We start from the raw sequence: 27728 nt of genomic DNA on the forward strand, positions 1-27728 counted from the left end.
ATTATGCAAATTTATTCATTAAACTACCAGTGTGATTTATGTAAAAATCGCAATCAGTGGAAAATGTCTATGAGCGTGATTGTAAAACGGATTATCATATATCAAAATGCATCAAATATCATCCCTGGGGGTGAAAGGGCGCAATCACAGATCCCAAACTAACCCTCTCTTCAGTTTCAAACCATAAAAACACTCCCGAAATTTCAATTAACTCGTAAAACACAAATCAAGAGTGCCCTAAAGCAAAACAATATGAGATTCTTCATTTATCTGACGAAATCTAGCTGGGCTGGGTGACTATTCTGGGGATTCAAGTGATACAGACGTCGATTTAACACACGAAAACAAAGGTTGCTTTTATATACCGAAAATTCCATATGATTTTTAAGGCAAATTTGTAATTTATAACTAGGTAATTTATACACAAAAACTTTAAAAATAGGTATTTATGTGGGTACAAAAACCTAGGTAGGAAACATTACAATGCAGTACAATAAGGTTACCTGACACTTAATTATATCGCTAGATACAATAAATGTAATATTTTTTGTGTCAAATTCTTTTTTTACTGTAATTTGCTCTAAAACAAGCTTGCTAGACAAAAATAGAGTGTCCTTATGTTGTCAATGCCAGCCAGTTCGTATAACTCTTAACTACAGTCACCAGAATACGGTCCCTGACAGTAAACATTTGTCTAACGCCTTAGGGTTGTCACAGAGCGAAATTACCGACGATTTATATGCAGATGTCATCCTAGAGGGCCAGAGCTCTTTTGACTCGATGCAAATAAGTTGTGAAAATTAACCCATCGATATGAGAGTCAACCCTTCCGTGTCGCACGGCTGGAGTTGGATCAGTTTGAGTTGGGGTCCGTTTGGTTCTCAGAATACGGTAATCTGGTGGGAGTCACAGAATATTCAAATCAGGATATTATTATTCGGTGTCCTAAAATTTTCGTTTTGTTAATTTTAAATGAAGGTATTTTTTTCATTGTTTAGTTAAATGTAGCCAATGATAGTGTACTGAATTGATACAGATACCTCGTATACCTAACTATCTGAGCATTTAATCCTAATCCTTCCTAACTTTATATAATATTATAAATGTGAAAGTAACTGTGTCTGTCTGTCTGTCTGTTACTCTTTCACGCCAAAACTACTGGAAGGATTTGAATGAAATTTGGTATAAATATGGTCTAGACCCTGAGAAAGAATATAGACTACTTATCCCGGAATTCCCACGGGAAAACTGTTTAAGGCGAAGCGAAGCTCGCGGGAACAGCTAGTATATTTATATTGATTCCATAAACTATGGTCACTAGCCTTGTTAACAATACTAATCATTCAACAACAAAAATCATCTACATTCACATAGGTAATACTGGCACAACGCATACACCGCTAGAAAAAAAATGCGCAAAAGAGCAGTGAGTATTCAATTTTCCGTGTAGTGGAAAAAGTTGCATTTTCGCCACACATGCGGTTGTGTGGAACATCATTAGGGAGACGGCTGAAAAGGTTCCGGCGGGTTCCGTTGGGGTTCCGTAGCGAACAAAGGCGGTACGCGTACGTCGAGTTTTCTGCCCTACGATATTTAATACGACCTAGATGGAGTGTCAGTACAAAAGACACGGCTGGACAAATAACAACTCTCTTTCACCACTGAGCTCTTATTTCTAAATAGTTCGAAGAGAACATTTGTGACTTTATTCATTGGTACCTCTCATGGTTGTCATTAGGTTGAACTTAAAACGGTTTGACAGTAAACAATATGCGGACAGTTCTTTGCTTTGTTTTTGTAAGTGACAAACCATCTTGTTCGTATTGTTAGTCTAAGTTTCTGCCCGTAGAATGACGCACGGAGTTTACACGAGTTATACCATTTCGAGCACTCGTTGTTTTGTGTCATACTGGTATGCTGGAAATATTATGCGTAATGCCAGTTGGATATTTCTAACCTAAAAAATACGGTGTTTTTAAAATTAAAGTATTTGTGAATGTTTCCATCGGGGTGTTTCCAGGGTGCACTGGATTGTTATTTTGAATATTTTTGACTTAACATTTTCCTGCTAAATTAGTTTTACTGTTGCAAAAACTGCACTATACTGATTTTTCATAAAGGTCTAACTAAAATGTAAAACTTGTTGAAAAGTATGGACTTGAACGATAAAATAAAAATTCCATTGGCAATAATAAATAAAACGTTTTAACTGAATTTTCACTTACCCATAGCTGGATTACAAAAACATAACAGCACTCAGCTTACTTACCTGAAATGGACAAATAAACAAATCAGTAATAAATTCAATGAAAAGGCCGCGGGCAGGACCTCAATCTATCTATCCAAGGATCTAAGAGTATGCAGGATGAAACAAAAGTGGTATCGAAAGCCGAAAGGATAACACAGGAGAGCATTCTGAACAACTTTTACTGTGACCTCCGACAGACAATGTATAATGAAATGTTCTAAATATCTTCTAAACTTTTTCATATCACTCTTGCAACATCCTTCATACGGTCGGAACTGGGAGTATGCCATCAGCTGCGCTATACCGTGACTTTATTGACGGTCGAATGGCGTAGTCGTTAGTGGCCCTGACTGCTATGCCGAAGGTCCCGGGTTCGATTCCCGGCTGGGGCAGATATTTGTTTAAAGACAGATATTTGTACTCGGGTCTTGGGTGTTGATATTTATATTTAATAACTATTTATCTATCTATGTATTTGTGTAGATATATCAGCTGTCCGATACCCATAACACAGGCTATGCCTAGCTTGGGGTCGGATGGCCGTGTGTGAGATGTCCCCACATATTTATTATTTATTATTATTTATTTATTTATATCATTGCATTTTCTTCGTCAATCTAGAGCAACCCTGTTTCTGGTCTGTGTTATAAATCTATGTATACCACAGACTACCAACAGAGTGTAAAGGACATAGGCGAGACAGTTCTTTGCAGTGGAATGACTTTATTTAGCCGCAGCCGGACGGGTGTCCCCTGCTTGTAATTATTAAAATCGTCGAAGAGATGGACGATGATGTAAATGTAGCTTTAGATAGGTCAGTTCTGTCTACAAAGTGTGCCCGTAGCAGCAGTTCGCTTTATCCATACTGTAAGGTTTCCTATATTTAATATAAATTATTAAATTACCCATTTAAAACAAACGCAAATTTAAAGGAAATTGTATATTTATAATACTAATACTTAATAAAATTAAATGGGTACGTTTTGTATTAGACCGTTGGTAACACTGGATTGGAATGTAAAATTACTATATAAGCGACGAGACCGTTTGCAACGGGCTCAGTCTTGTGGTGTATTTCGAGTGAAATTGTTGAAATAAATATTATAATCAGTGAGCAAGTGGATTTTATTATACTTCAGAAGTGGAATAATGTAAGTACACGCACACAATTATTATTATTATCTTTTTTATTCTGATTTTTACTTTTCATTTTTCAAAGTAAGTTTGTTTTTGATGTGATGTCTATCATGCCGAGAATAAAAAGCGAGGAGCAGATAGCCCACCAAGTATAGCCATCGGTTAGCACTGAGAAACATAGTGAATCGAGATAATTTATTCCCAAAAGCAAAACACGTGTGAATTTTTTATTATGTCCTCGAAAGACTAGAGGGCTTATGATTTCAGCATGCAAGAACTCTAATTTTAAAAAATGATAAATATCTCGAAAACCGTGCGTCGTAGGCAAAATCTGAGCAAATTTTTGATCCCCTTTGAAACCCCCTAGCTCGGCAAAATGCGTAAAATGAAATTGAAAAAAATTTAAAACTACCCTCAAATATTTTTTTTTCCTAGAATTTTTTTCCTTCTTTTGCCAAACACGTGCTAATAACGTATTTCGTTCCACCTGTAGGTATCTTCCCGATTTTATTACCTACATTTATACATTCACTGTATTTTCAGTTGAACTGAATTGTATTTTCATTCATTGTTTAGGTACATATTGTATTTCACTTATTCTTATCTATTTACACTGTACCGTATATACCTACACTTATACCTACATTGTATTACGTATAATATTTACAATATATACATCTTACACACTAGTTAATATTTATGCAAGTTTAATTTAGTATAGTTGTTATTATTAAATACACTAACAATACCTACTAACATTAATTCTAAGTTCATATACATCACACAATCATATAACACCAAACGTATCGTGCCCGACGGATAAATTGTCGTGATACATCGAGAACGCACAAAATATTTTATCCGTAGGTTATTTGTTGGTCAAGTCGAGCGGCCGCTGATACCGGTCCGGAGGCAGGTTCCCTGCCCCGCGCGCCTGCGCAACCTCGCGCGCCCTCCGCGGCCCGTGCGCCGCCAGTCGAAATCTCAACTCCGACGCGAAGCCTGTGCCGCTTTACGCTAGCCCGCTACTGCTAATGTTTACGCGATCTTTCCGCTGTATACCTAGCTTGCTTAATTACTAGCTTACGCTTTATACCTAAGTGCTATAACTTTACCCCTCTGCTGTGTTGTTGGCTTGTGCATTCTCCTTCTAAATTATATAGACTTTGTGTGTGCTTGTTCAATATACAAACCTGGACTGAACTGTAAGTGTTTGCATTTAATACCTACTCCTGCTAACACTACGCACTCACCCCGCCTATAACTGGTGACCCCGAGGAAAACACATCAAGCACAATGTCCAATGATGACGCAGAATCCGGCGGCGTTCGAGAAGGCGGTTCGAAAAATCCCGTTTCCACTGACGCACGTCACGATATTTTTCGAGTCGGCGTAAAATCGCCACAGTTTTCGCCGGAGAAGCCTGCAATATGGTTTGCGCTTATGGAGGCGCAGTTCAACTTGTCGAGGATCACCAGTGATGAGACAAAATTTTACCACATCCTCAGCAACCTTGAACCTCAGTACGCAGATCTTGTGGAGGAGCTCGTCTTGAACCCACCGGCTACTGATAAGTATGAGAAGCTGAAGACTGAGCTCATACGTACCTTGTCTCAGTCCAAGGCCAAGAAGCTGCAGAGACTTCTGGATAGAGAGGAGATCGGTGACAGAAAGCCATCACATTTTCTACGGCACCTTCGCAACTTAGCTGGACCCGGCTTACCCGAAGAGTTCCTGTCTGGCATCTGGACGAGCCGACTACCGAGTAGCATCCAGACCATCCTCGCTTCGCAACCCACCGCTTCACTCGAGACGCTTGCTGACCTGGCGGACAGGATCCATGAAGTTGTTCCACCGTCACCGCAAGTAGCTTCGACTTCCCACCACACTTCACCCGGCAGCTCCATGGACCAAATGGCTAAGCAAATAGCCGAACTTACCCAGCAAGTAAGAGCACTCAGCATGCAATCGCACAGATCGCGTTCCAGATCAAGGAACAATCATGCACAGACTCGTCATTCTGCTCGGTCAAGGGAGAGGTCGCAATCCAGCTACCGGAAGCATCCCCTTTGCTGGTACCACGGCAAGTTCGGCAGCAGGGCGAAGACCTGCATCCGCCCATGCGACTACAAGGCGGAAAACTCCCTGGGCAATCAGTGATGGCGACGAACGATTGTCCCAGCTCCACCGGTCGCCTGTTCGTTACAGATCGCAGATCGAAAGCACAATTTCTTGTGGACACTGGAAGCGATCTATGCGTTTTCCCTCGATCTGCCCTGCGTGAACGGCGTGCGAAGACCAACTACCAGTTGTGCGCAGCTAACGGTACCACCATCGATACCTATGGGTTTGCTCAACTGAACCTGAACCTAGGACTACGTAGAGACTATCCGTGGCGTTTTATAGTGGCTGATGTGACTAAACCAATTATAGGTGTAGACTTTCTGTCGTTCTATAATTTAATTGTAGATTGTCGCAATCAGCGCCTTATTGATAACACCACTTCTTTGTCAACTGTTGGTTCTTTAGACTTAACATGTACTAGTATATCTTCAGTTAAGGTCTCGACTGGTGACACGCGTTTCCACAAACTTCTCGCTGAATTCCCGGAAATTACTCGACCATCTGGCACGACACGTACGACACTACACAATACTGTACACCACATTCGTACTACACCTGGTCCCCCTGTTTCCTCATCCCCTCGCAGGTTAGCTCCAGACAAGCTGAAGATTGCTAAGCAGGAGTTCGAGGAGATGTTGGCCAGCGGTACTGCCCGGCCATCTGAGAGTTCTTGGTCGTCACCTCTACATCTGGCGCCTAAGAAGGACAATGGTTGGAGGCCATGCGGTGATTACCGAGCTCTCAACGCTCGAACTATACCCGACAAATATCCGGTAAGGCATATTCACGATTTTTCCCACAGCATATCTGGTTGTAGAGTCTTCTCTACCATTGATTTGGTCAAGGCCTATAACCAGATCCCTGTCAGCGTGGACGATATTCCGAAGACCGATATTACCACCCCGTTCGGAATGTTCGAATTTCCTTTCATGACGTTCGGTCTAAGGAATGCCGGCCAAACTTTCCAACGTTTCGTGGATGAGATGACTCGCGGACTCTACTTCTGCTACTGTTATCTCGATGATTTTCTGGTGTTTTCTAGAGACGAGGTAGAGCACGAGAGTCATCTCCGACAACTCTTCACGAGAATGAAGGAATACGGCATCCTTGTCAACACGTCCAAATGTGTTTTTGGTAAGTCTGAGGTTACCTTTCTTGGCTACCAAATCTCCACAGCAGGAACGAAGCCGTTGGATACCAAGGTAGAGGCCATCAAAAACTTCCCTGTGCCCACCACAGTTCGAGAGCTCCGGAGATTTTTGGGCATGATCAATTTTTACCGCAGATTTATGCCCCAAGCTGCTGCAACACAAGCTCCTCTGAATGCCTTGCTCACGGGCTCAGTTAAAGCTTCCCACCCTGTTAACTTGACAGGAGATTCACTGCAAGCATTCGAGGACTGCAAGTCCAACCTCTGCAGTGCAACATTGCTGGCTCACCCAGATTGTCAGGCCAAACTCGCATTGATCACCGATGCATCTGACGTGGCAATGGGTGCTGTTTTACAGCAATACAAGGACGACACATGGCAGCCGTTAGCTTTCTTCTCACGGAAATTTAGTTCTTCGCAGCAAAAGTACTCACCGTACGATCGTGAGCTTTTAGCTATATACGAAGGAATTAAATATTTTCGTCATATGCTGGAGGCCCGCCATTTCACCGTGTTTACTGACCACAAGCCGATTTGTTACGCATTCCGTGAGAGGAAAACTAACTGTTCGCCCCGTCAGTACCGTCACCTAGACTACATCTCGCAATTCACTACGGACATACAGTATATTGCCGGCAAGGACAATGTTGTGGCCGACACACTGTCTCGCGTTAGTGAATTGCAGGCTACCACCGTCGATGACGAAGCTATAGCGCAAGCTCAAGCTTCTGACCAAGAGCTAGCTCTCTTCCTAGACGATGCATCATCATCACTTCGTCTACGGAAAATGAACATACCTGGCAGTCGTTTGGAGTTGTACTGCGATGTCAGTACTCCGACGCCACGACCGTTCATACCCGAGCCTTTGCGTAAGCAAATCTTCGACAGTCTCCATTCTCTTAGCCATCCTGGTGCAAACGCTAGTGCCAAGTTAGTGGCACAACGCTACGTTTGGCCAGGCATGCGCAAAGACTGTCGAGATTGGTCACAAGCTTGTCAATCTTGTCAGCGCGCTAAAGTCAATCGACACGTGTATTCCCCGTTAGGTACGTACAACTTACCTCCTGCACGTTTCAAGTTCGTGCATATCGACCTGATTGGACCTTTACCAATGTCAAGTGGTTACCGTTACTGCTTGACAGCTGTTGACCGGTTCACACGTTGGCCAGAGGTCATTCCTATTGAGGATATGACTGCAGAAACGGTGGCCAAGGCGTTAGTATCTGGCTGGATAGCTCGATTTGGTTGTCCGACAGATATACACTCGCGAGCAACCAAATCGACTCAAGCCTTGACGGCGCAAACATACATTAATACAAGTAAAATTATGAATAGAAATAATAAAAATGATATGTCATTTAAAAGCTTAAGATGTCAGCTTTAATTTGATATCATTATTATTGAAATCCATTCATCATTTTTGAAATAAATGATGTCTGAACGCAATTGTAGGAAAAACGGGAATTTAGGAAAAAAGGGTATGGGTATCGTATTATACAAATTAAACAAAAAATGTTAAGATAAAAATTTATTTATTTAAATCAATACTTTGTATTGCCCCCTCTTGCCCTAATTACAGCCTGCAGCCTGTTTCTCATAGACCTTATCAACTTTTTGACAGTTTCCTGAGGAATGCCGTCCCACTCCTCTAATAAAGCTGTCTTCAGCTCGTCCACGCTTGCAGGGACTGGATTCCTGGCCCGAACTCTTCTTTTGAGCTCGTCCCATAAGTGTTCGATGGGATTCAGGTCAGGACTGAGCGCAGGCCAGTCCATCGTGCGCAATTCCTTCTCTCTCAGAAACTGCCGACTGACTCGTGCCGTGTGGCAGCGGGCATTGTCGTGCATTAGCACGAAGTCTTCACCGACAAATTCTGCATAGGGCACAACATGACCGAGTAGAATGTCGGTGATGTACCGATCAGCTGTTAACCCGCCTCCTCGGCCGCCTCCAGGCACGAAAACAAGTGCGGTTTTTCCCTCTAGAGAAATACCAGCCCACATCATGCAGGAACCGCCGCCATATGCTACTGTTTCAGCGAAACAACATTGGGCAAATCGTTCCCCCGGACGCCGGTAGACCCGGCCTCTCCTGTCACTGCCATGCAGACACACTCTGCACTCATCAGTAAACAGGACCGACCGCCATTGCGCAATGCTCCAATCGAGATGCTCTCGAGCAAACTGAAGACGCGCTTGTCGGTGGCCTGCAGTCAATTTGGGGCCTGATGCAGGTCTTTTTGGTGTCAAGTTGGCTTCCTTCAAGCGTCTTCTCACTGTCCACTCGCTGACAGCCACTTGTCGTACACGTCTCAGTTCTTGCTGCACATCAACGCCCGTAAGGTGTCGATTGCGCAGCGAGGTTGAGACAATGAAGCGGTCGTCTCTCTCTGAAGTGCAGCGGTGGCGGCCCGTTCTTGGTCTTCGATTGAAGGCACCAGTCTCTTGGAACCGTCTGTATACTCGGGATACAGCAGACTGGCTCAAGTGGAGCTGGGCAGCGACTGCTCGCTGACTTAACCCTTGTTGCAGCAAGGCAACAACTTGAGCAGCTTCTTCTGGTGTGGTATCCATGGGTTTGCGAAAACAAGGAATACAATGCAACGAGATGTGTACCGGTCAACTTGCAACAAGCGACTGATAAGGTACACCGGATGTGGAAAGGTTTTATAGCGGGATCAGGTAGCGCAAGGCGTGGATTCCTAATGAGGTAATTAACACTGACGGGCAATTAAAATGCGTCATTAAATCTGCGCTTAGTTTTTTTTTATGGTATTGATCTTAATTGAAAGCCTAATTCTTCAGCTTTCGAATGACATATCACTTTTATATTTACCATTTATCGTTTTAGGAAAATCAATGTATATGTGCGCCGTGAAGGCTTGAGTCGATTTGGTTGCTCGCGAGTGTAGTTACCGACCGCGGCCGGCAATTTGAATCGTCCCTCTTCCACCATTTGTCCATTCTAGCTGGTTTCAAACATCGGAGGACGACTGCCTATCACCCGGCGTGCAACGGTCTAGTGGAAAGATTCCACCGACAACTTAAAGCCGCCATAATGTGTCACAGCAACTCTACCTGGTCCGAATCTCTTCCACTAGTCTTACTAGGTATAAGGAGTGCTTTTAAAGAAGATCTGCAAGCCTCCTCCGCCGAACTTCTTTACGGCGAGCCATTAAGACTTCCAGGTCAGTTCTTTGGTCATAGCGTAGACAGTAGTACTGATATGACAGAATTATTAGCCCGCCTACGCTCTTTTGCCGAGAAGCTGCAACCTGTACCAACTTCACGTCACGGTCATGGTAAAATTTTTGTATACAAGGATCTCGCCACTTCGACTCATGTTTTCCTGAGAGACGATGCATTGCGAGGCTCACTGCAACCTGCATACACCGGACCCCATGAAGTTATTGAAAGAGGAGACAAGGTTTATAAATTACTAATCAAGGGCAAACATGTCACAGTATCAGTAGACCGCCTTAAGCCGGCCTACATACTAACCGACAAAACCAACTTGCCCACCACTATTGACGCACCGCCAGAGAAAATCGTAAATCCTGTTCGGACTACTCGCTCTGGTCGTCACGTCCGTTTTCCAGATTTTTATCGTCCGTAGTGACGGCCTCTGGAGGGGAGTGATGTAGGTATCTTCCCGATTTTATTACCTACATTTATACATTCACTGTATTTTCATTTGAACTGAATTGTATTTTCATTCATTGTTTAGGTACATATTGTATTTCACTTATTCTTATCTATTTACACTGTACCGTATATACCTACACTTATACCTACATTGTATTACGTATAATATTTACAATATATACATCTTACACACTAGTTAATATTTATGCAAGTTTAATTTAGTATAGTTGTTATTATTAAATACACTAACAATACCTACTAACATTAATTCTAAGTTCATATACATCACACAATCATATAACACCAAACGTATCGTGCCCGACGGATAAATTGTCGTGATACATCGAGAACGCACAAAATATTTTATCCGTAGGTTATTTGTTGGTCAAGTCGAGCGGCCGCTGATACCGGTCCGGAGGCAGGTTCCCTGCCCCGCGCGCCTGCGCAACCTCGCGCGCCCTCCGCGGCCCGTGCGCCGCCAGTCGAAATCTCAACTCCGACGCGAAGCCTGTGCCGCTTTACGCTAGCCCGCTACTGCTAATGTTTACGCGATCTTTCCGCTGTATACCTAGCTTGCTTAATTACTAGCTTACGCTTTATACCTAAGTGCTATAACTTTACCCCTCTGCTGTGTTGTTGGCTTGTGCATTCTCCTTCTAAATTATATAGACTTTGTGTGTGCTTGTTCAATATACAAACCTGGACTGAACTGTAAGTGTTTGCATTTAATACCTACTCCTGCTAACACTACGCACTCACCCCGCCTATACACCCATCACACAATCCATTAAATTAAGTTAAAGAAAGTTATTTCGTGACTAGATTCTTATAAACTATTACTTTGGTGGTCATAAAAAGTGAATCACATGTAATTTCATCCTTCCCCTTTATTTACTATTCACATCAAAGTCTCATTCAATATGTGTGCTATGCACGATAGTTATAGTCTGTTATTATAGCATTTACAATTGTTTATTTTCTCTTTTTACGAGATCCTGGGTCATGGCGGATCATACCAGGTCTGCTGACCATGAGAATCAGCGCAGACTGCGAACACCTGGTGAAGAATCGTCCCGACACCGACGTGACGCATCAGTGGGACACTCCAGTCGTCCCGTCAACCCGCAGGATCTGAATGAGCACGAAAACCAAATACAACGTGAAAGGGGAAGCCGAACGAGGAACGACCGGCAGGTTGCCGACCACGTGGTAGCGCGCAGCCGCAGCCGTGGCCGCCGCTGCAGTCGCAGCCAGCGCCACAGCCGCCGCCGCGGCCGCAGCCGCAGCTGCAGTCGCAGCCAGCGCTGCAGCCGCAGCCAACGCCACAGCCAGCGCCGCAGCCGCAGCCGGCGCCACAGCCAGCGCCGCAGCCGCAGCCGGCGCCACAGCCAGCGCCGCAGCCGCAGCCGGTGCCACAGCCAGCGGCGCAGCCGCAGCCAGCGCCGCAGCCCGCATGGCCGCAAGCGCAGTCGGAGCTGCAGTCTGGTGGCAGAAGCTGAGCAACGAAAGCAGCACGAGGACGACGTACCAAGGAATAAAAGGTCACGTACCCCAACTTTTTCTGTTAAGGATGTACTTGATATTGTTAACACAATGAAGGGTGGCTTTGCATCTCAGCCGTTACCATTACCAGCACAAGCACCGAAAAATATAGATACTAAAAACATTCTCCCAAATTTTGACCCATCGACAAAGAATCAACGTATAGATGTTTGGATACGTAAAGTCAACGAATGTGCTAGTGTATACGGCTGGGATGAAAGGACAACCATTCTGTTTGCTATGCAAAGGCTTCAGGGTTTGGCCAGGGTATGGTACGAAAGTTTGAGTACTATTCTACATACGTGGGTAGAATGGCAAGAAAAATTGCTAAGCGCGTTTCCCTGTGACCATAACTACGGCCAAATCCTGGAGGAGATGCTGAAAAGGAAAACTAAGTTCGGTGAACCAATCGAGAATTACTTTTATGAAAAACTCGCGCTAATTAATCAGTGTGACATTTCGGGTAAGCGAGCAGTTGACTGCTTGATACATGGTATTACGGATCGGACATTAAGATCCAGTGCTTTGGCCTTGAGTTGTTCTCAGCCCGACCAGCTACTTCAGTTTTTAATTAGCAACAAGGAAGTACAATCTTCAGATCACAGTTTCAATAGGAATAGAAGCTGGGCTGATAACAATTCAGGACAAAGAAATACTAAAACTGTTTCTGACAGACCGAATCAGTCACGAGGTCACTTGTTTTGTTTCAATTGCAAGGAACGCGGCCATGTCTACACAGATTGTCAAAAACCGATAGTCAAATGTCTAAAGTGTAATAAGGTTGGTCACATTAAAGAAAATTGCCGTAGTAGACCGGATAACTTAGCTAAAAATGAACCTTCCAAGACATTGTGCATCACAAGCTCTGCTCCAAATTCGAAATTCATTAAAGACATTCAAGTTAACAATACGTCAGTACAAGCATTTATCGATTTTGGTAGTGAGGTGACGTTAGTAAAACAAACACTAGTTGCAAATCTAGGTCTGGATCACAATCATTTACCGTCAAGTATGAAAGGTTTTGGGAATGGCATAGTTCAGTCGTTAGGTGCAGTTTCGTTAGACCTGGCAGTGGACGGAGTCGAGGCAAGAGTTGTTTGCAGAGTTGTCGATGACAATTTATTAGATAAACCAATTTTGATTGGCCAATCCTATACCGAACAACCTCATATAATTGTTATCAAAGATTCGAAATCTTTACAATTCCGAAAAATTGACTGTGAGATACCTACGTGTGATTTTGACACAAACGATCATGAGCTCCACGAGGTGAGGGTAGATGTTGATGTTGAGCTATTTGGGCCTGCGTCGATTAGGGCACGTGTAGATCCCGTGTATGATGGATGTATTTTGTTGAGCAACAAGGTGATTGGGAGTCCAACGAAGGAATGTGTTATATCAGGAGGTGTATATCATGTCCGTGGTGGTTGTCTGGACGTTTCTGTATGCCCAAGCTCACATCCGTACAAAATGTCTCAAGATTTTGTAATAGGCAGAGGAGAAAAGGTAGAGTTTGTTCAGCGTATAATGATACAAGCACCAGGAGTTGCCGAAGCAGAACCGGTATCCACTTGTGATAGGATTATTGGGGAGGATGAGGTTCGAGTAGGTAGTTCTACGACAAAGGAAGACAAAGAAAGATTGATGACTATCTTACACAAATACAAACACTGTTTCGCGGACAATCTTAAGGACTTGGGGTGTACAGATTTGACACAAATGACTATCGAAATAAATAGTCAGCGCCCCGTTGTTTACCGTCCTTACAGATTATCTCATCACGAACGGGACAAGGTACAGTCGATGATAGGTGAAATGATGGAAGCAGGGATAGTTCGGGAATCTGTGTCTGAATACGCAAGCCCAGTTATACTTGTGCGTAAGAAAGATGGCAATTTCAGAATGTGCATCGATTACAGGATGCTCAATTCAATCACAGTTAAAGAAAGATATCCGATGCCGATCATAGACGATGAAATTGCTAGATTGTCTGGTCAGGCTTGTTTTATATCTTTAGACTTGACATCTGGGTATTACCAAGTACCAATATCTGAACAGAGCAAACACCTGACAGCATTTGTTACGCCGGATGGCTTATACGAATTTAATCGCATGCCATTCGGCTTAGCAAATGCACCAGCTGTTTTTCAGCGCTTAATTAATAGAATCTTAGGATCTACCCGTTTTACTAAAGCTACTGCTTACATGGACGATATTCTCGTTTTTGGCAAAAATTCTGACGAATGTCTAGCAAGATTTGAAGAGGTTTTGCAGTTATTAGAAAAGGCAAAGCTAACTCTAAACTTGTCAAAGTGTGACTTTTTGCGCTCTAATGTTGACTATTTAGGGTATGAAATTAGTGCGTTAGGAGTTCGACCAGGTGAAAAGAAAATTCAATCAGTAATGAATTTTCCAAGACCAGAAAACCTGCACGCTGTCCGCCAGTTTCTAGGGCTCGCCAGTTATTTTCGGAAATTTATTTTGAATTTCGCTCAAATTGCTTCTCCATTGACAGATCTTTTGAAAAAGGGTCGAGTATGGGAATGGAGTGACAAACAGGAAAATTCGTTTCAGGTATTGAAATCCAAATTGATAGAGAGACCGATATTATCTATATATGATCGTGAAGCGGATACCGAATTGCACACCGATGCGAGTAAGGAAGGAGTGGGTGGTATACTGATGCAGCGGTCAAAGATCGATGGCAGTTTCCGGCCGGTAGCTTATTGTAGTAGGCGAACATCACCCGAAGAACGGTACTACCATTCGTATGAACTCGAAACTTTGGCTGTTATTCGTGCATTGGAAAAGTTTCGGGTATATTTGTTAGGCAAGGAATTTAAAATAGTTTCAGACTGCAGTGCTCTTCGATCCACGTTCATGAAAAGGGACTTAATTCCTAGGATTGCACGATGGTGGCTTTTGCTACAAGAGTACGATTGCTCGATCGAATACAGGCCAGGTACGAAAATGTCCCACGTGGATGCGCTATCGCGTAATCCTGAACTTGATGACGTCGTCGGTAGCGCAGAAACTACACAGGTCATGGTAATAAGCGATGAAGATTGGCTTCTTACCTTGCAGTTAGGTGACTCTGAGTTAGACAAGATAAGGCAAATGTTAGACAGTGAATTAGATCCAAAAGGGCTTCAATATATGAGAGACAATTACATTTTACGCGATAATAGGTTGTTTCGATGTGTAGGTGGTGACCGGGAAAATCTGCGTTTTGTGGTTCCAAAGGGAGCGAGGTGGCAAATATGTAGGATGAATCACGATGACATAGGTCATCTTGGATTAGAAAAAACTTTAGAGAGGATTAAGAAAAGTTATTGGTTTCCTAAATTAAATCGTTTTGTAAAAAAATACGTGACTGCATGTCTTGATTGTGCTTACGCCAAGAAGTCTGCTACAGGCAATGAAGGTTTATTACACCCTATAGATAAAGTAGAGATCCCGTTTCATACTCTACATATAGACCACCTCGGCCCCTTTGTAAAATCAAAAAGAGGCAATTCGTATTTGCTAGTAATCGTTGATGCATTCACCAAGTTCATCTTCATTAAACCCGTTCGAAACACAAACACTCAAAACGTGATTCGCATTCTTGATGATATATTTTATACGTTTAGAGTGCCGGACCGCTTGATTAGCGACCGTGGTAGTTGTTACACTTCAAATGCTTTCAGGAAGTATTGCTACCATAAAGGAATAAAACACATATTGAATGCTGTTGCGAGTCCTAAATCCAACGGTCAGGTAGAGAGGTATAATAGGACAATTCTCAATTCATTAAAAGCGCAGAACTTAAGACATGATGAGCGGGACTGGGATAATCAAATTGGTAGGGTACAGTGGGGTTTGAATAATAGTGTTCAAAAAACCACTGGTAGGAGGCCAACTGAAGTAATGTTTGGCACTTGTATGAATAGCGAGATCAATCCTTGTTTAAACGAGATATTAGAAGAAGTTCGTGACGATGTTGACGTATCCGATATTAGGTCTCAGGTTAAGGATAGAATTGATACGGAGCAGGAGAAGCAAAAAGAGCGATACGACCGAAATAAACGGCCTGCTCGGACGTATAATGTAGGAGATTTAGTTAAAATTACTAATGTATCGCTGAATAATGACGGGAAAAGTAAAAAACTTCTTCCATCTTATGTTGGACCATACCGCGTTATTAAAGTTCTAGGACAGGATAGATATAGAATTTCATCTATTCCTGGATTTAATGGTAGAACCATTAAACGAATATCCACCGTAGCAGCAGATCGTATGGTACCGTGGGTACACATAGCTGCATTACAATTAGATAACGATGAATCCGATGCCTATAAATCAAGCGATGACGATCGTGAGCAGAGCTCCTAAACATACCTGTGTAATAAGCATTTCATTAATCGTAATTATTCACTGCAGACTTGTTATTTTTGTAAGTCAAGACGCGAGGACTTGCTGGCTCTCGTTCTGGTAGAAATAATAAACTATGAAGTGAACGACAACGAAGATTGATTGGTTCGTGTGTCGAATATTTATATTTATTATGAGTTAAAAAAAGAGATATGTTCTTATTGATGAAGTACAGTAGGTATTTGATTCTAGTGAAGATTGATTGGTTCACTAAAATTATAAATATTATGTAGCATGATTTCTATCGGTGTTTGATTAGACCGATAGACTTTAAACAGAAAAATTATTAATAGACGAAGACTGACTGGTTCGTCCATATTACAAATAGTTGCATATATGTCTGATTATTGATTTATGATCATTAAGTTATTATTAGACGAAGACTGATTGGTTCGTCCATACTATAAATAATTCGTATTGTGTGATATTTATGAACGCTGTATTTTTAAACTATATTATATTTTGGTTTTTTTTTGTCAATCTTTATAAATCTCCTTACTGTATTCTTATACGAATTGTTATTCTAATAATACTTATGTATTTTTTTTTCTTCATTGTATAATATTTGATGAACTGCATGTAATTATAGGCCAAGTGTAAGGTTGCCACCTGGCGCGTGTATGGGGACATACACGTCGTCAGGATGGTCGAGTGTAAGGTTTCCTATATTTAATATAAATTATTAAATTACCCATTTAAAACAAACGCAAATTTAAAGGAAATTGTATATTTATAATACTAATACTTAATAAAATTAAATGGGTACGTTTTGTATTAGACCGTTGGTAACACTGGATTGGAATGTAAAATTACTATATAAGCGACGAGACCGTTTGCAACGGGCTCAGTCTTGTGGTGTATTTCGAGTGAAATTGTTGAAATAAATATTATAATCAGTGAGCAAGTGGATTTTATTATAATACGTTCACGGACATCCTGTATTATATTATACATAATTATATTTTATATCGGTAGACGTAACTTCGATTCCATTTATCCATTGTGTTTATATGTTGCAGTACAGGTAATCTTTTTACCACCATAATCTATCACAACTTATGCTATCCAGTAATTCAGTATCCGGAGATCACTCAATATGACAAAAACCGTAGCTTCTGCTGCGCGAGCCACTCTATCCCGTTGTATTAAAACTGCCGATTGCACGAAAGCTCTTGTTCGTTCGGTTTTCGTCAATATAGAGTAACCCTTCTGGTACCTACCCCGCACCCCCAACCCCTCGCCCCGCGCCCCGCGCCCCGCGGCGACACGTCACCAGCACACAGGGCTCCACTAGTTGCCGACACACAGCACACAACCTAATTATCATGAAGTACAGTCGGAGACAAAACTCTGCAAGTTTTAGTGACGGACGAAATGAAAGACTAGTTATAAAATGGAGCGGAATAGGAGAATTTTGATTTTAATTTTATATTGACGGCCAAACCGTATTGCATGTATTTTATAGTTTTGTTATGTATAGTATATAGCATGTATTGTATAGTTTTGATATGTAGGTATTGTATAGTATATCATGAATTAATATTATCTGTATAAGAACTAACCAATAAAATTAAGATAGTTTTAAGAACACTGTCACACATTAACACAAGGCAAAACAACAGCGATGACAAAAGGAGTGTGTGGCCACTGACAGGCGTCTGTTAAGTTCTCTGAAGACAGCTGACACTGGCCCTACCCTTCAAATGTTTGTTGCCATTATAATTGTAAGTGTGACTGTGTGAAACAAAAAAAAAAAAAAAAGAAAAAAAAAAAAAAAAAAAAAAACAAGTAATGCACAACTGGGGGTTTTTAGTCGGTTAAAGGCCGACACTACCTGGGTCCCCTTCCCAGGTGTCTGTGTAGATTTTCCTCCAGGAGTGCAAAAAAAAAAAAAAATTATTAATAATATATAGGTATATATATATAAAAGATAAAATATATATATTATAAGCTTCCACATTGAGTAGTGAGTAGTTAAAAGATGAAGACAAAAAACAACCAAACTCTCACAATATATTGATCTCTCAAAAAGGCACGGACATAAAGTCTGTGGAGTGATAATAAAATCTTTTAAAAAAAAAAAAAAAAAAAAAAAAAAAAAGACTAGTTATAAATTTGTACAGTATACATTATAACGTATACGCCGATTCTACGATTCCCGATTGCGATACATTTTTTAATTTAAACACAAAAAATAATGTTATAATAATAATAATAATAATTTATTTATTTCAGATATAACAATCCATATGTGTTATGAATACGAAAAAAATATTGAGTCGGGATTAGAAATATTACTAGGAAAAGTTTACAGAGCAAAAAAAATTGGGCTCTAGGGGGCCTTGCACCGAATATTTAAACGAAATTGAATCTTTTGCTATCCTGTTCAGTCACTATACTATCAAAGCAATAGAGAAATCCAGTCTAAATGTGTTCTCCCCGACAGTAAGTACACTGATCTACCTTAGATCTTAGATGACATAACATTAATTTCAGGAATTAATTGGATTGTCTGTAATGAACGTGCCATCTGATTACTGGCACGTTGAGTGGGATCAATATTGCATAACGTCTTCATATCGTCGTAAATGTTATATTATATTCTATCATCATCATCAGCAACAAAAAGTTAGTCAGGGATGAAAAGTTCAATCGTTTTTTTTACATTCTAATACCTTTCGGGTTTTACATTAAAATAAAATATACGGCTAGCAACAATATGGTACGGTACGGTTTGTGTTAACAGTTTATTTTCTCTATGGTGTTAACGACAATCGGTAATCATTGTAATCAATTTGAAACAGAACACCATCACCCAAAAGAGGTCACCCACAGTCACCAACTCACCGCCCATTTTTATTCATAAACAGACCACAGAGTTTATTTATTTCCCCCAAAAAGTTTTTATTTATTTTCAGCCAGCACCGCGCGGCGTCAACCCGTAAATACATTTGTTATTGTTCGCAGGGTACACGCCTGGGGTCACTCTCTAAACGCTGCAGTTTTGTTTTCTTAAGCTTCGGAGCGAACCGCGGCTCTATATTGTTGTATTAAGGGTGCCGATTGCATGACGGTTCGGATTCGTTCGTTCGTGGATTTAGAGAGTGACCACCCTGGTCATCTGCAGGCGACACTCCCTTTGAGGGATGGCCGGCTCTTCCCATCTACGTGGACACCTAGTTATACGTATACATACTGTGAGCCAACATAGCTACTGTAAAGCCCAGTCCAAAATCGCTAGTTTGACTATCATGTAGTATGAAACGCGATTAAAAATTATGCATAAGTGGATGAAGCTTATCGTGTTTTCTAGGCCTTGAAGTTCAGATACATTTTTTGCATTTTATACCTTTGTGAATTAGTAATAAGCAAAAACATCATTTGAAGATTTGAAAAAAAAACTCTATTTTACACAGGAGTCTATGACCTGCACTTTATGTAAAATTTTTGCTCAATTATTTCGAAGAAAGAAATTGTAAGTCTCGAACTGCCAAAATAAAATCGAATAATAATAATAACAACTACACAATACATTCACATTCTGTAAGCGCAAAATTCGCCCAATATTTACCGCCCCAAAACACAATGATCGCAACACAGCCGTTCTATCTAATCAAGCTGCCATAGACACCCTCTGCCATAGACAAACGCGCTCTGCTCTATACCATAGAGACAAATTCCCTATGGGCGCGGCGCGTGACTTCGGAACGCAGTGATTAAGCCGCATTGTACACGCATGACGAAGTTGTGGGGAAAAATGCATCCGTATTGCTCGTATTGACAAGTGTAGGGTCACTGAACTTTACTCAAGGGTGGTAGGTAATAAAGGAAATATTTTGGTTATTGTTTGAGGCAAATAACGTTGTGTGGTGTGCTAAAACTGAGCTTATTTTCTCTTTTTGCCATAACCTAGATTAAAATACTGTTTTGTGTAGAAAAAAATAGAACAGAAGACTAGAAAATCGCATTTGCAAAAAGACAAGCTGCAAGCTGTGGCGCGGGGGCTATTTTCATGCATTTTTACTTTATCAAAAATGTGGACAAAGCCCCGCTGAAAATATCCACTTCAGATACATTGTAGGGTACCGTGGTAAAAGGTTTTACAGCTCCGCCGTAAAAATAAAGCCATATGTAGGTACATGGGTGTAAAACTAAATTTGATAAAAGCACTTAACCGACGGAACGAAGTGCGTGATGGCAAGAAATATAAAATATTGTTGAGAAAATTGGATGAAGTTAGAAAAAGAAAAACATAAAAATGAAGTATTATTTACTAGAGCTACCTTTTTAACCGACTTCGAAAAAAGGAGGAGGTTCTCAATTCGTTTGTATGTATATTTTTTTTTAATGTATGTTCACCGATTACTGCGCCATTTATCAACCGATTTTGAAAATTCTTTTTTTGATGATGTATTGGGTTGAGCTCAAGGGTGGTCCCATTTTTTTTCAGAATTTTATTCCACCCCCAAGGGTGGTAAAGGGGTAAAAACAGGGTATGAATTTCCATTTTGGGTACCTATTAACCGATTCTAATGAAATTTAAAACGTAAATATAGTTCTTATAACAAAAAAATATGACAGTGACCTTGAGCTGATCTGATGATGAAAACGGAAGGCAGTCAAGGGAACTCCTCAACGGTATATAGCAACTACCTCGTGTTTAGGCTTGAAAGATTTGTATTGACTAGTAGGACTTATTGGTATCATTTGCATCTTAATTTTTTATTGACAAATATTGAAAATAAACTAAAAACTATAAAATAAAATAATAATTTAAAAAAAATAAAAAAACGACTTATTATTTTTAACCATTGACTAGCTCAGTATTTCATAAATAAAAGTTTCACCGCCTTTCGGCTTTCAATACCACTTTATACAGGTTGTTGCAAAAAGACTATAAGTACTAAGCCGAAGCCTACGTGTGCAGCACGGAAATGAAATCAGAATGTGAAAATATAACATGCTGCACATAACGTAGGTTTCGGCTTAGTATACCCTTTTCGAAACACCCTGTATACAAATATACATCTACAATTCTACAGTAGTGTGAACAGTTGCACTAAGCCGCTATTCCAACTCACCAGCTCCAACTGGACTCGTGAGGTAAAAATTCCATTACCCTCGAATTCCCAAGTGCAAGACATAAGTTCCCAGGACCAAGGGATCCTCGACTTTAAACCTTGTGTAGTTCCCTTAGAACAAGGACATAGGGTAGATGTCCCATGTTCCAAAAAAAAGCTCAGCCTATAACATAATAGGGATATTTTAACACAGACCAAAGTTTTTTTGGCCCTGAGTCAATAATTAACGCGAAAATTTGTAAGTATGGATGGTTGATATGATTTTTTCAATGGAGTTTGTAAGCGTTTTATGAGTTTCAAACGTTACCGACAGGGGCGCTGATCATGATGAAAATTACCTACGGACTATAGAGTCGACAATATTCGTTATTGGCACACTAACTACTCTACATTAATCCTTAATTTTGTCACTTCTCCCTACATCCAGTGGGATGGTCAGTCCTGTACGTCCAGCTCAAAGGGTCACACTAGCTTACGAAAAACTAAGTTTCGGAGCTCCTAGCTCTATCTCGTTGCATTAAAAGTACCGACAGCTTTGGTTCGTACTTTTGAGAAGCTAAAGTGACCCTTTTAGGGGGTGTCGTGCAATGCAATTTTCTTCGTCCAGTGGAGCCGGAATGCTCGTTAGATGTATTTGTGCAACTGCTAAATTTCATCTATCGATACACCCTTCGATAACGTTTTAGGGATTCGGAGGTCGGAGGGCACTTCTGGTCACGTGCCGTGTAAAATTGCAAGAGCTCGTAATGACGGATTCCTGAGGCCGCTACACGGGTGCGATATCGACATCGATAAACTCGTCTAATGTGCGTTCCACCAATCACAGCGCTGTATTTATGAGCTGGAGAAATGAGATATACAGAAGTTTATCTACGACGATAATTAATCCTGCTCGAAGTTAGCTGTTATGATTTTTTGTTTATTAGGTAATTTATTTACACTCTACAATATCTACATTATAGTCAATTTTTTGCCTTTAAACCGCAAATGATCAGTCGTACACCGAGAAATAAGTATATTTTATTTTTATTTTAAAGCATCATAAAACAGGTCAGACACAATACATTTCTAAGTAAATATGTTATTGAACAAACAATCTAGTGACTACCCATTAAGGATATGATGACATCATGCTATACGTTATTTATATTAAAGTGTATAGTCCTAGCTAATATGTTTTATCTAAATACCTATATATTTATTGGATAACCAAAGGAAATCAATAATTTAAAAGTAAAATATTTTTTGGGTATATTTATACGCATGTACTTACCTTCCAGTCCGTCCGTTTGATTGTTTGCATGACTGAACTTTGCTCAACCAAGCACCAGGAAATTCAACAAGGAAGCGATTACCGAAGGAACCTTTAAACCATTTTGCCCAGTCAGCGAAAGTACAGAAAAAACCTAAGGGTTACTTTAGATGTGAGAAAAAGCTGCGTCATGCAATCGGACGTAAAGCAATAGGATAATAATATGGAGACATATCACACACGGCCATCCCACCCCAAGCTAGACAGGCCCTATAATATGAGTATCAGCTGATATATCTACACAAATACATAGATTTATATAATATAATAATAAATAATAATAATAAATGTTTTTATTGGCACTAAAAGGTTTACATTTTTGTATCTTAATCTATTTCATAACTGAGTTAATAAAGGTACAATGACTTAATTATAAAACTCAGTAGTTTTACATTTCAAGAAATTATAATACTAGTAAAATATTCTATAGGTACACAACTACACAGTAAGATACTAAATACTACTAGCACCTAAACTAGGCAGAGCCTGTGTCTTAGGCACTAGTTCCTTCCATTGACTTAAATAAATTTGCAAAGTTGATAACATAAATTTTATAAATTAATAACATTTATAATGAGGGTAGCTTGCGAGTTTAATCTGTTACTAAAGTGATGTGTGGTTAGACCACGTAAACTGTAAACCTCGAAAAATTTGGAAGATAGATAAATATTAAAATAATAATTTAAGAAAGATAAATTATGTGTGAGTAGGTATTTATTTTTTGTATTTTTAGGTATTTAGGTATTTAGGTATTTATATTGTATGTTTACTTAAAAAGTAGGTATTATGTTATGTTATTGCATAGATATAAACAAGTTTTCCGTTTCGTTATAATTTAATGATTTTAACCATGTCGTTAATACATTTTTACATTCGTGATAGTTTAGGTGATAAATATTGATAGTTTCATTTACTTTGTTATAAAGCTTAGGGCCAACGCAACATTGAAATTTTTTAACGAAAGCGGTTTTGAAAAATTTTGTTGGACAGACCCTATTCCTATGGCGCACACTAGATAGTTCTGAGTTGTAGGCCAATTTTTGATGTTGAGACAGTATGGTACTCTGTATAAATAATTGTCGTACGGTTAGAATGTCGCATTCAGTGTATAACTGGAATGTTGAATATCTAAATGGTTTAAATTTGATTACCTTTAGTAGTGCTCTTTGGGCTCTTTCTAGTGTAAGAAGATGAAAAATATGTCAACACCAAGACCCACTAATAAGTAAGAAATATGTGCGGTTAAATACTAATCTGAAGCCTTATAATATGGCCCCAAAAGAAAATAGAATGCTTAAGTATTTTTACGCGTCCTCGAAGCGTCCGTAGTCGAGCGGGCCTCAGTGATCGTAACTGATCGCTGAGGTTAAGCAACAACTGACACGGTCAGCCATTGGATGGGTGACCAATTTCAAGTGGTGCTTTTCTGGACGCTTCCGTGCTTCGGACGGCACGTTAAGCCGTGGGTCCCGGTTGCTGCTTCGGCAACAGTCGTTAAGCCTAGTCAGAGGCCTTCGGGCGGCTTGAAAACATCTGACAGTCGGGTTGCCCACTTACCCGACAACTCTCTCAGCACAAGCTTGCTTGTGTTGGGGTCCACCAACCCGCACTTGGCCAGCGTGGTGGACTAGGCCTAAACCCTTCCTTCATTGGAAGGAGACCCGTGCCCCAGCAGTGGGGACGTAATGGGTCGTGATGATGATGATATCACACACGGCCATCCCACCCTAAGCTAGACAGGTCCTATAATATGAGTATCAGCTGATATATCTACACAAATACATAGATAGATACATTATTATACGAGTATAGAAAAACTAGCTGATCCCGCGAGCTTCGCTTCACCTTTAAAAGTTTTTTCCGTGGGAATTCCGGGATAAAAAGTAGCCTATGTTCTTTCTTAGGATCTAGACCATATGTATACCAAATTTTATCCTAATCCGTTCAGTACTTTTGACGTGAAAGAGTAACAGACAGACAGACACAGTTACTTTCGCATTTATAATATTAGTTAGGATATATCAACACCAAGACCCACTAAAAAGTAAGAAATATCTGCGGTTAAATACTAATCCGTAGCCATACGAGTATAATATGGCACCAACTTTAAAAGAAAATAAATAGGTTGCTTAGGTATTTTTTAACTATCACATAAAATTGGTAACAAAATTAAATTCTTTCTTAATTTTTAGGGATTATTGAAGTCAGTTTAAGTTTTAAAACTTTTATTTTTGTTTTTTATACCTAATCTACAGTGACCCCACCGGTCGGGTCGATAGAGGTAACGGATTAGAGTTGTATTGTTTTCGCTTAGCTATATATTTGCTGTTGGAGCAGAGGGGACCCAGACCTATATCCTAACCAGAAAAACCATTATTTTGCAAAAAAAAAGGAAAAACTTTCCGGCTAGATGGGGTGACGACTTGCGTAAGGTGGCTGGTTATGATTGGATGCGGAAAGCTAAAGATCGCATCCAGTGGCGTGCTTTGGGAGAGGCCTACGTCCAGCAGTGGACTGCTATAGGCTGATGATGAAGATGAAGTACAAATTTAGAGTTACGCAATACATTATAGTTAATTTAAAACGTCTTGAGAAAAGGTTGCAAGCTGCTGAACTAGTATAAAACAGTATCTCGAGAGAAAAAATAAGTTCCGGAGCGCCACTGTGCGAACTGCGACTCTATCACGTTGTATTAAAGTACCGATTGCAGGGCAGCTCTTTTTCGCTAATTTTTCGTCAAGGTAGAGTAACCCGAGTGGAATCGGCCGAGTGCGCAGTATTTCATTTACAAGTTCGACAGATAAAACTATTGCACACGCTTGCAACGAATTTCAGATATACGTAGCGTTGCTACTGAAATATATTATTTACAGCTATGTACTGACAGGCGATACTGGTATCTTGATACATTATGAATAGATTCCCTAGCAAATAGGCATTGAAAGACTAATAAACTGACTGCCTAATTTTATTCATCACCACAAAAAACGCTTGGCCAGCTATAGTGTTTGTCGATGACACGCTAACAATAATACTTTGAAAACAGAAAACATTATAAAATTGTATTGTATTGAAACTTAATATAATAATAGAATACAGTAGTCAGTGGTTAGGCAGGCAATTAAATCGATAATTTATTCCATTCCATAGTACCGCCAAATCCTTCCTTAACAGGGATCCAGGAAGAATGTCCAAGTCTTCAATAGGGTACCTAGACAACCTAGGTATGGATAGAGTGCCTAGGTAGGTGTGGGTATCCCTTATACAGCCGTGTCGGTATCCAACAATTAAAGTCGTGAAGGTCTAAGGGCGAATCGTTTTTAATTGACGAGCTCTTAGACTGGGATAGTAAATCTTAAGTGGGTATTCTGGAAGTTTATACAGGCTGATTCTAAGGAGATGCAAGGAAAAGTTAATGAATTTTCCAAAGTTGTAGAAATATTTTTTCTCAAAAAGAGTTAGGTCACCTTCTTTCGTTTGATGCATACTTTCGCGGACATCATGTTTAGTTCTAGAATAATTAAATAAACATAGGTACTACCTAGCAATAGCCAACTAAACTTAAAATTCATTAAGGCCTGGGTCTCCTATTTACGCCGTAGGTCGCGTCCAGCGTCACGCCGTAGGCCGCGTCACGATGCTCACTATAGAAATGTACTGATGCGGTCTCCCTCACACGCCGACGTTGGCGCGTAGACGCCGTAGGTAGGCCGTAGGACGTTGATCGAAACGTTTACGTCAAAGTCGGACGCCGCATATAGCATAAAATAGGAGACCCAGGCCTAATACTAATACAATACAAACTGGATGCGATTCTCGATTCGCCCTTCGGGATATTGAAGTTAGTATAAAAACAGAAAAATGTTTTTTTATATCTTGAACTTAGTACAGAAATATTTATTTCAACGCTACAAATATAGAGGGTTATTTTCTGAGGTACTTTTCGAGAACTTTTATTACATAGCTATACTTTTGAAATTGGTCATAGTAGGTACGCAGTAGGATTGTGTTTTGTTCCTGAATAAGTAGGTACCTACTTTGATCTATTGCACAAGCGAAGTGCGATGGATTCAACCGAATGACATTTCAAGTAATCTGAATCGAAGCAAGGAGAGTTGCAGACACAGCGAGAGATCATGATTCTTCAATTTCTTCATGTATTATACAAGATATATAATTATGTAGCTAATAGAGGTATGGCAATCTAAAATTCAATCACTGAGTTATTAAATTGTAATATTCTTTTCGGTTGATTTTCGTCACATGACTCATAAAATTTATTTAGTGGAATATAATTATACCTAATATACCTGTGAACCTCACATAATCAATAATTTTGGTTTTGAATAGAAAAACAAAAGACAATCCTTATAAAAAAGTTATAAATCTGAGCCCTTATAAAAATAACCAGCCATAATTCACAACACAATTTAATTTAGTTAGATACATAAGTATTAAAAAATATTTTCTCTGTGCGCTGTGTGCCGTCATCCTAAGCGCATCGTGATCCGCGTGGACCAATGAGGGCGCGGCGGCGACGGCGGCGGCGGCGGCGGCGGCGCGGGCGCAGCGCGGCGATGCTATCTGCGACACGAGCGCTCCCGACGAGCGCGGGGTCAACTAAACGGCCTTATGTGATAATATGCCACCATATAGTTATAGTTATAGAAAAGGGGAGGGCAACCAGTGCCCATTCGCCACTGCGACCTAAAAGATCTATTGCGACTCCCCTTGCCGAGTCAAATCTCACTCTCCATGCCCAGGTCTTTTATAAACCTGATGATCTTACCGGGAGGGAGAAACCTGACATCTATGGGGGCTTATTTGTAGCCGCCCAAGATTCTGTTTCTCTTGTGAATGATGGCCTCACATTCACAGAGAATATGCATGGGCGTTTCGTCATCTTCATTGCAGAATCTACAAGTTGGAGTGTCGGACAGACGGATATGCCACCATAGGGTTTATATTTTATCGTTTATTGCATGGTAGGTATACCTACTTTAAAAAAACATAAGTAAAATAAACGGTGTTTGCTGTAAGTACTTATATTTTGAACCGTCTCATCGTGGTCAAGGAT

At 40.4% G+C, this 27728-nt stretch overlaps 1 protein-coding gene across 1 annotated transcript in view; it reads right to left on the reverse strand.

Annotated features, from left to right (window-relative positions):
• Nucleotides 1-2221: 2221 nt before the first annotated feature.
• The window catches only part of LOC105380846 (acyl-CoA:lysophosphatidylglycerol acyltransferase 1), a 202736-nt gene continuing 177229 nt past the window's right edge, over nt 2222-27728 (reverse strand). Inside the window, exon 5 of the mRNA XM_048627140.1 lies at nt 2222-2269. Within this exon, the coding sequence (XP_048483097.1) occupies nt 2237-2269 (33 nt within the window). The 3' untranslated portion in view covers nt 2222-2236. The remainder of the gene's footprint in view (nt 2270-27728) is intronic.

This window comes from Plutella xylostella, chromosome 18 (assembly GCF_932276165.1).
Source record: "Plutella xylostella chromosome 18, ilPluXylo3.1, whole genome shotgun sequence".
In the NCBI taxonomy this organism is placed as follows: domain Eukaryota; kingdom Metazoa; phylum Arthropoda; class Insecta; order Lepidoptera; family Plutellidae; genus Plutella; species Plutella xylostella.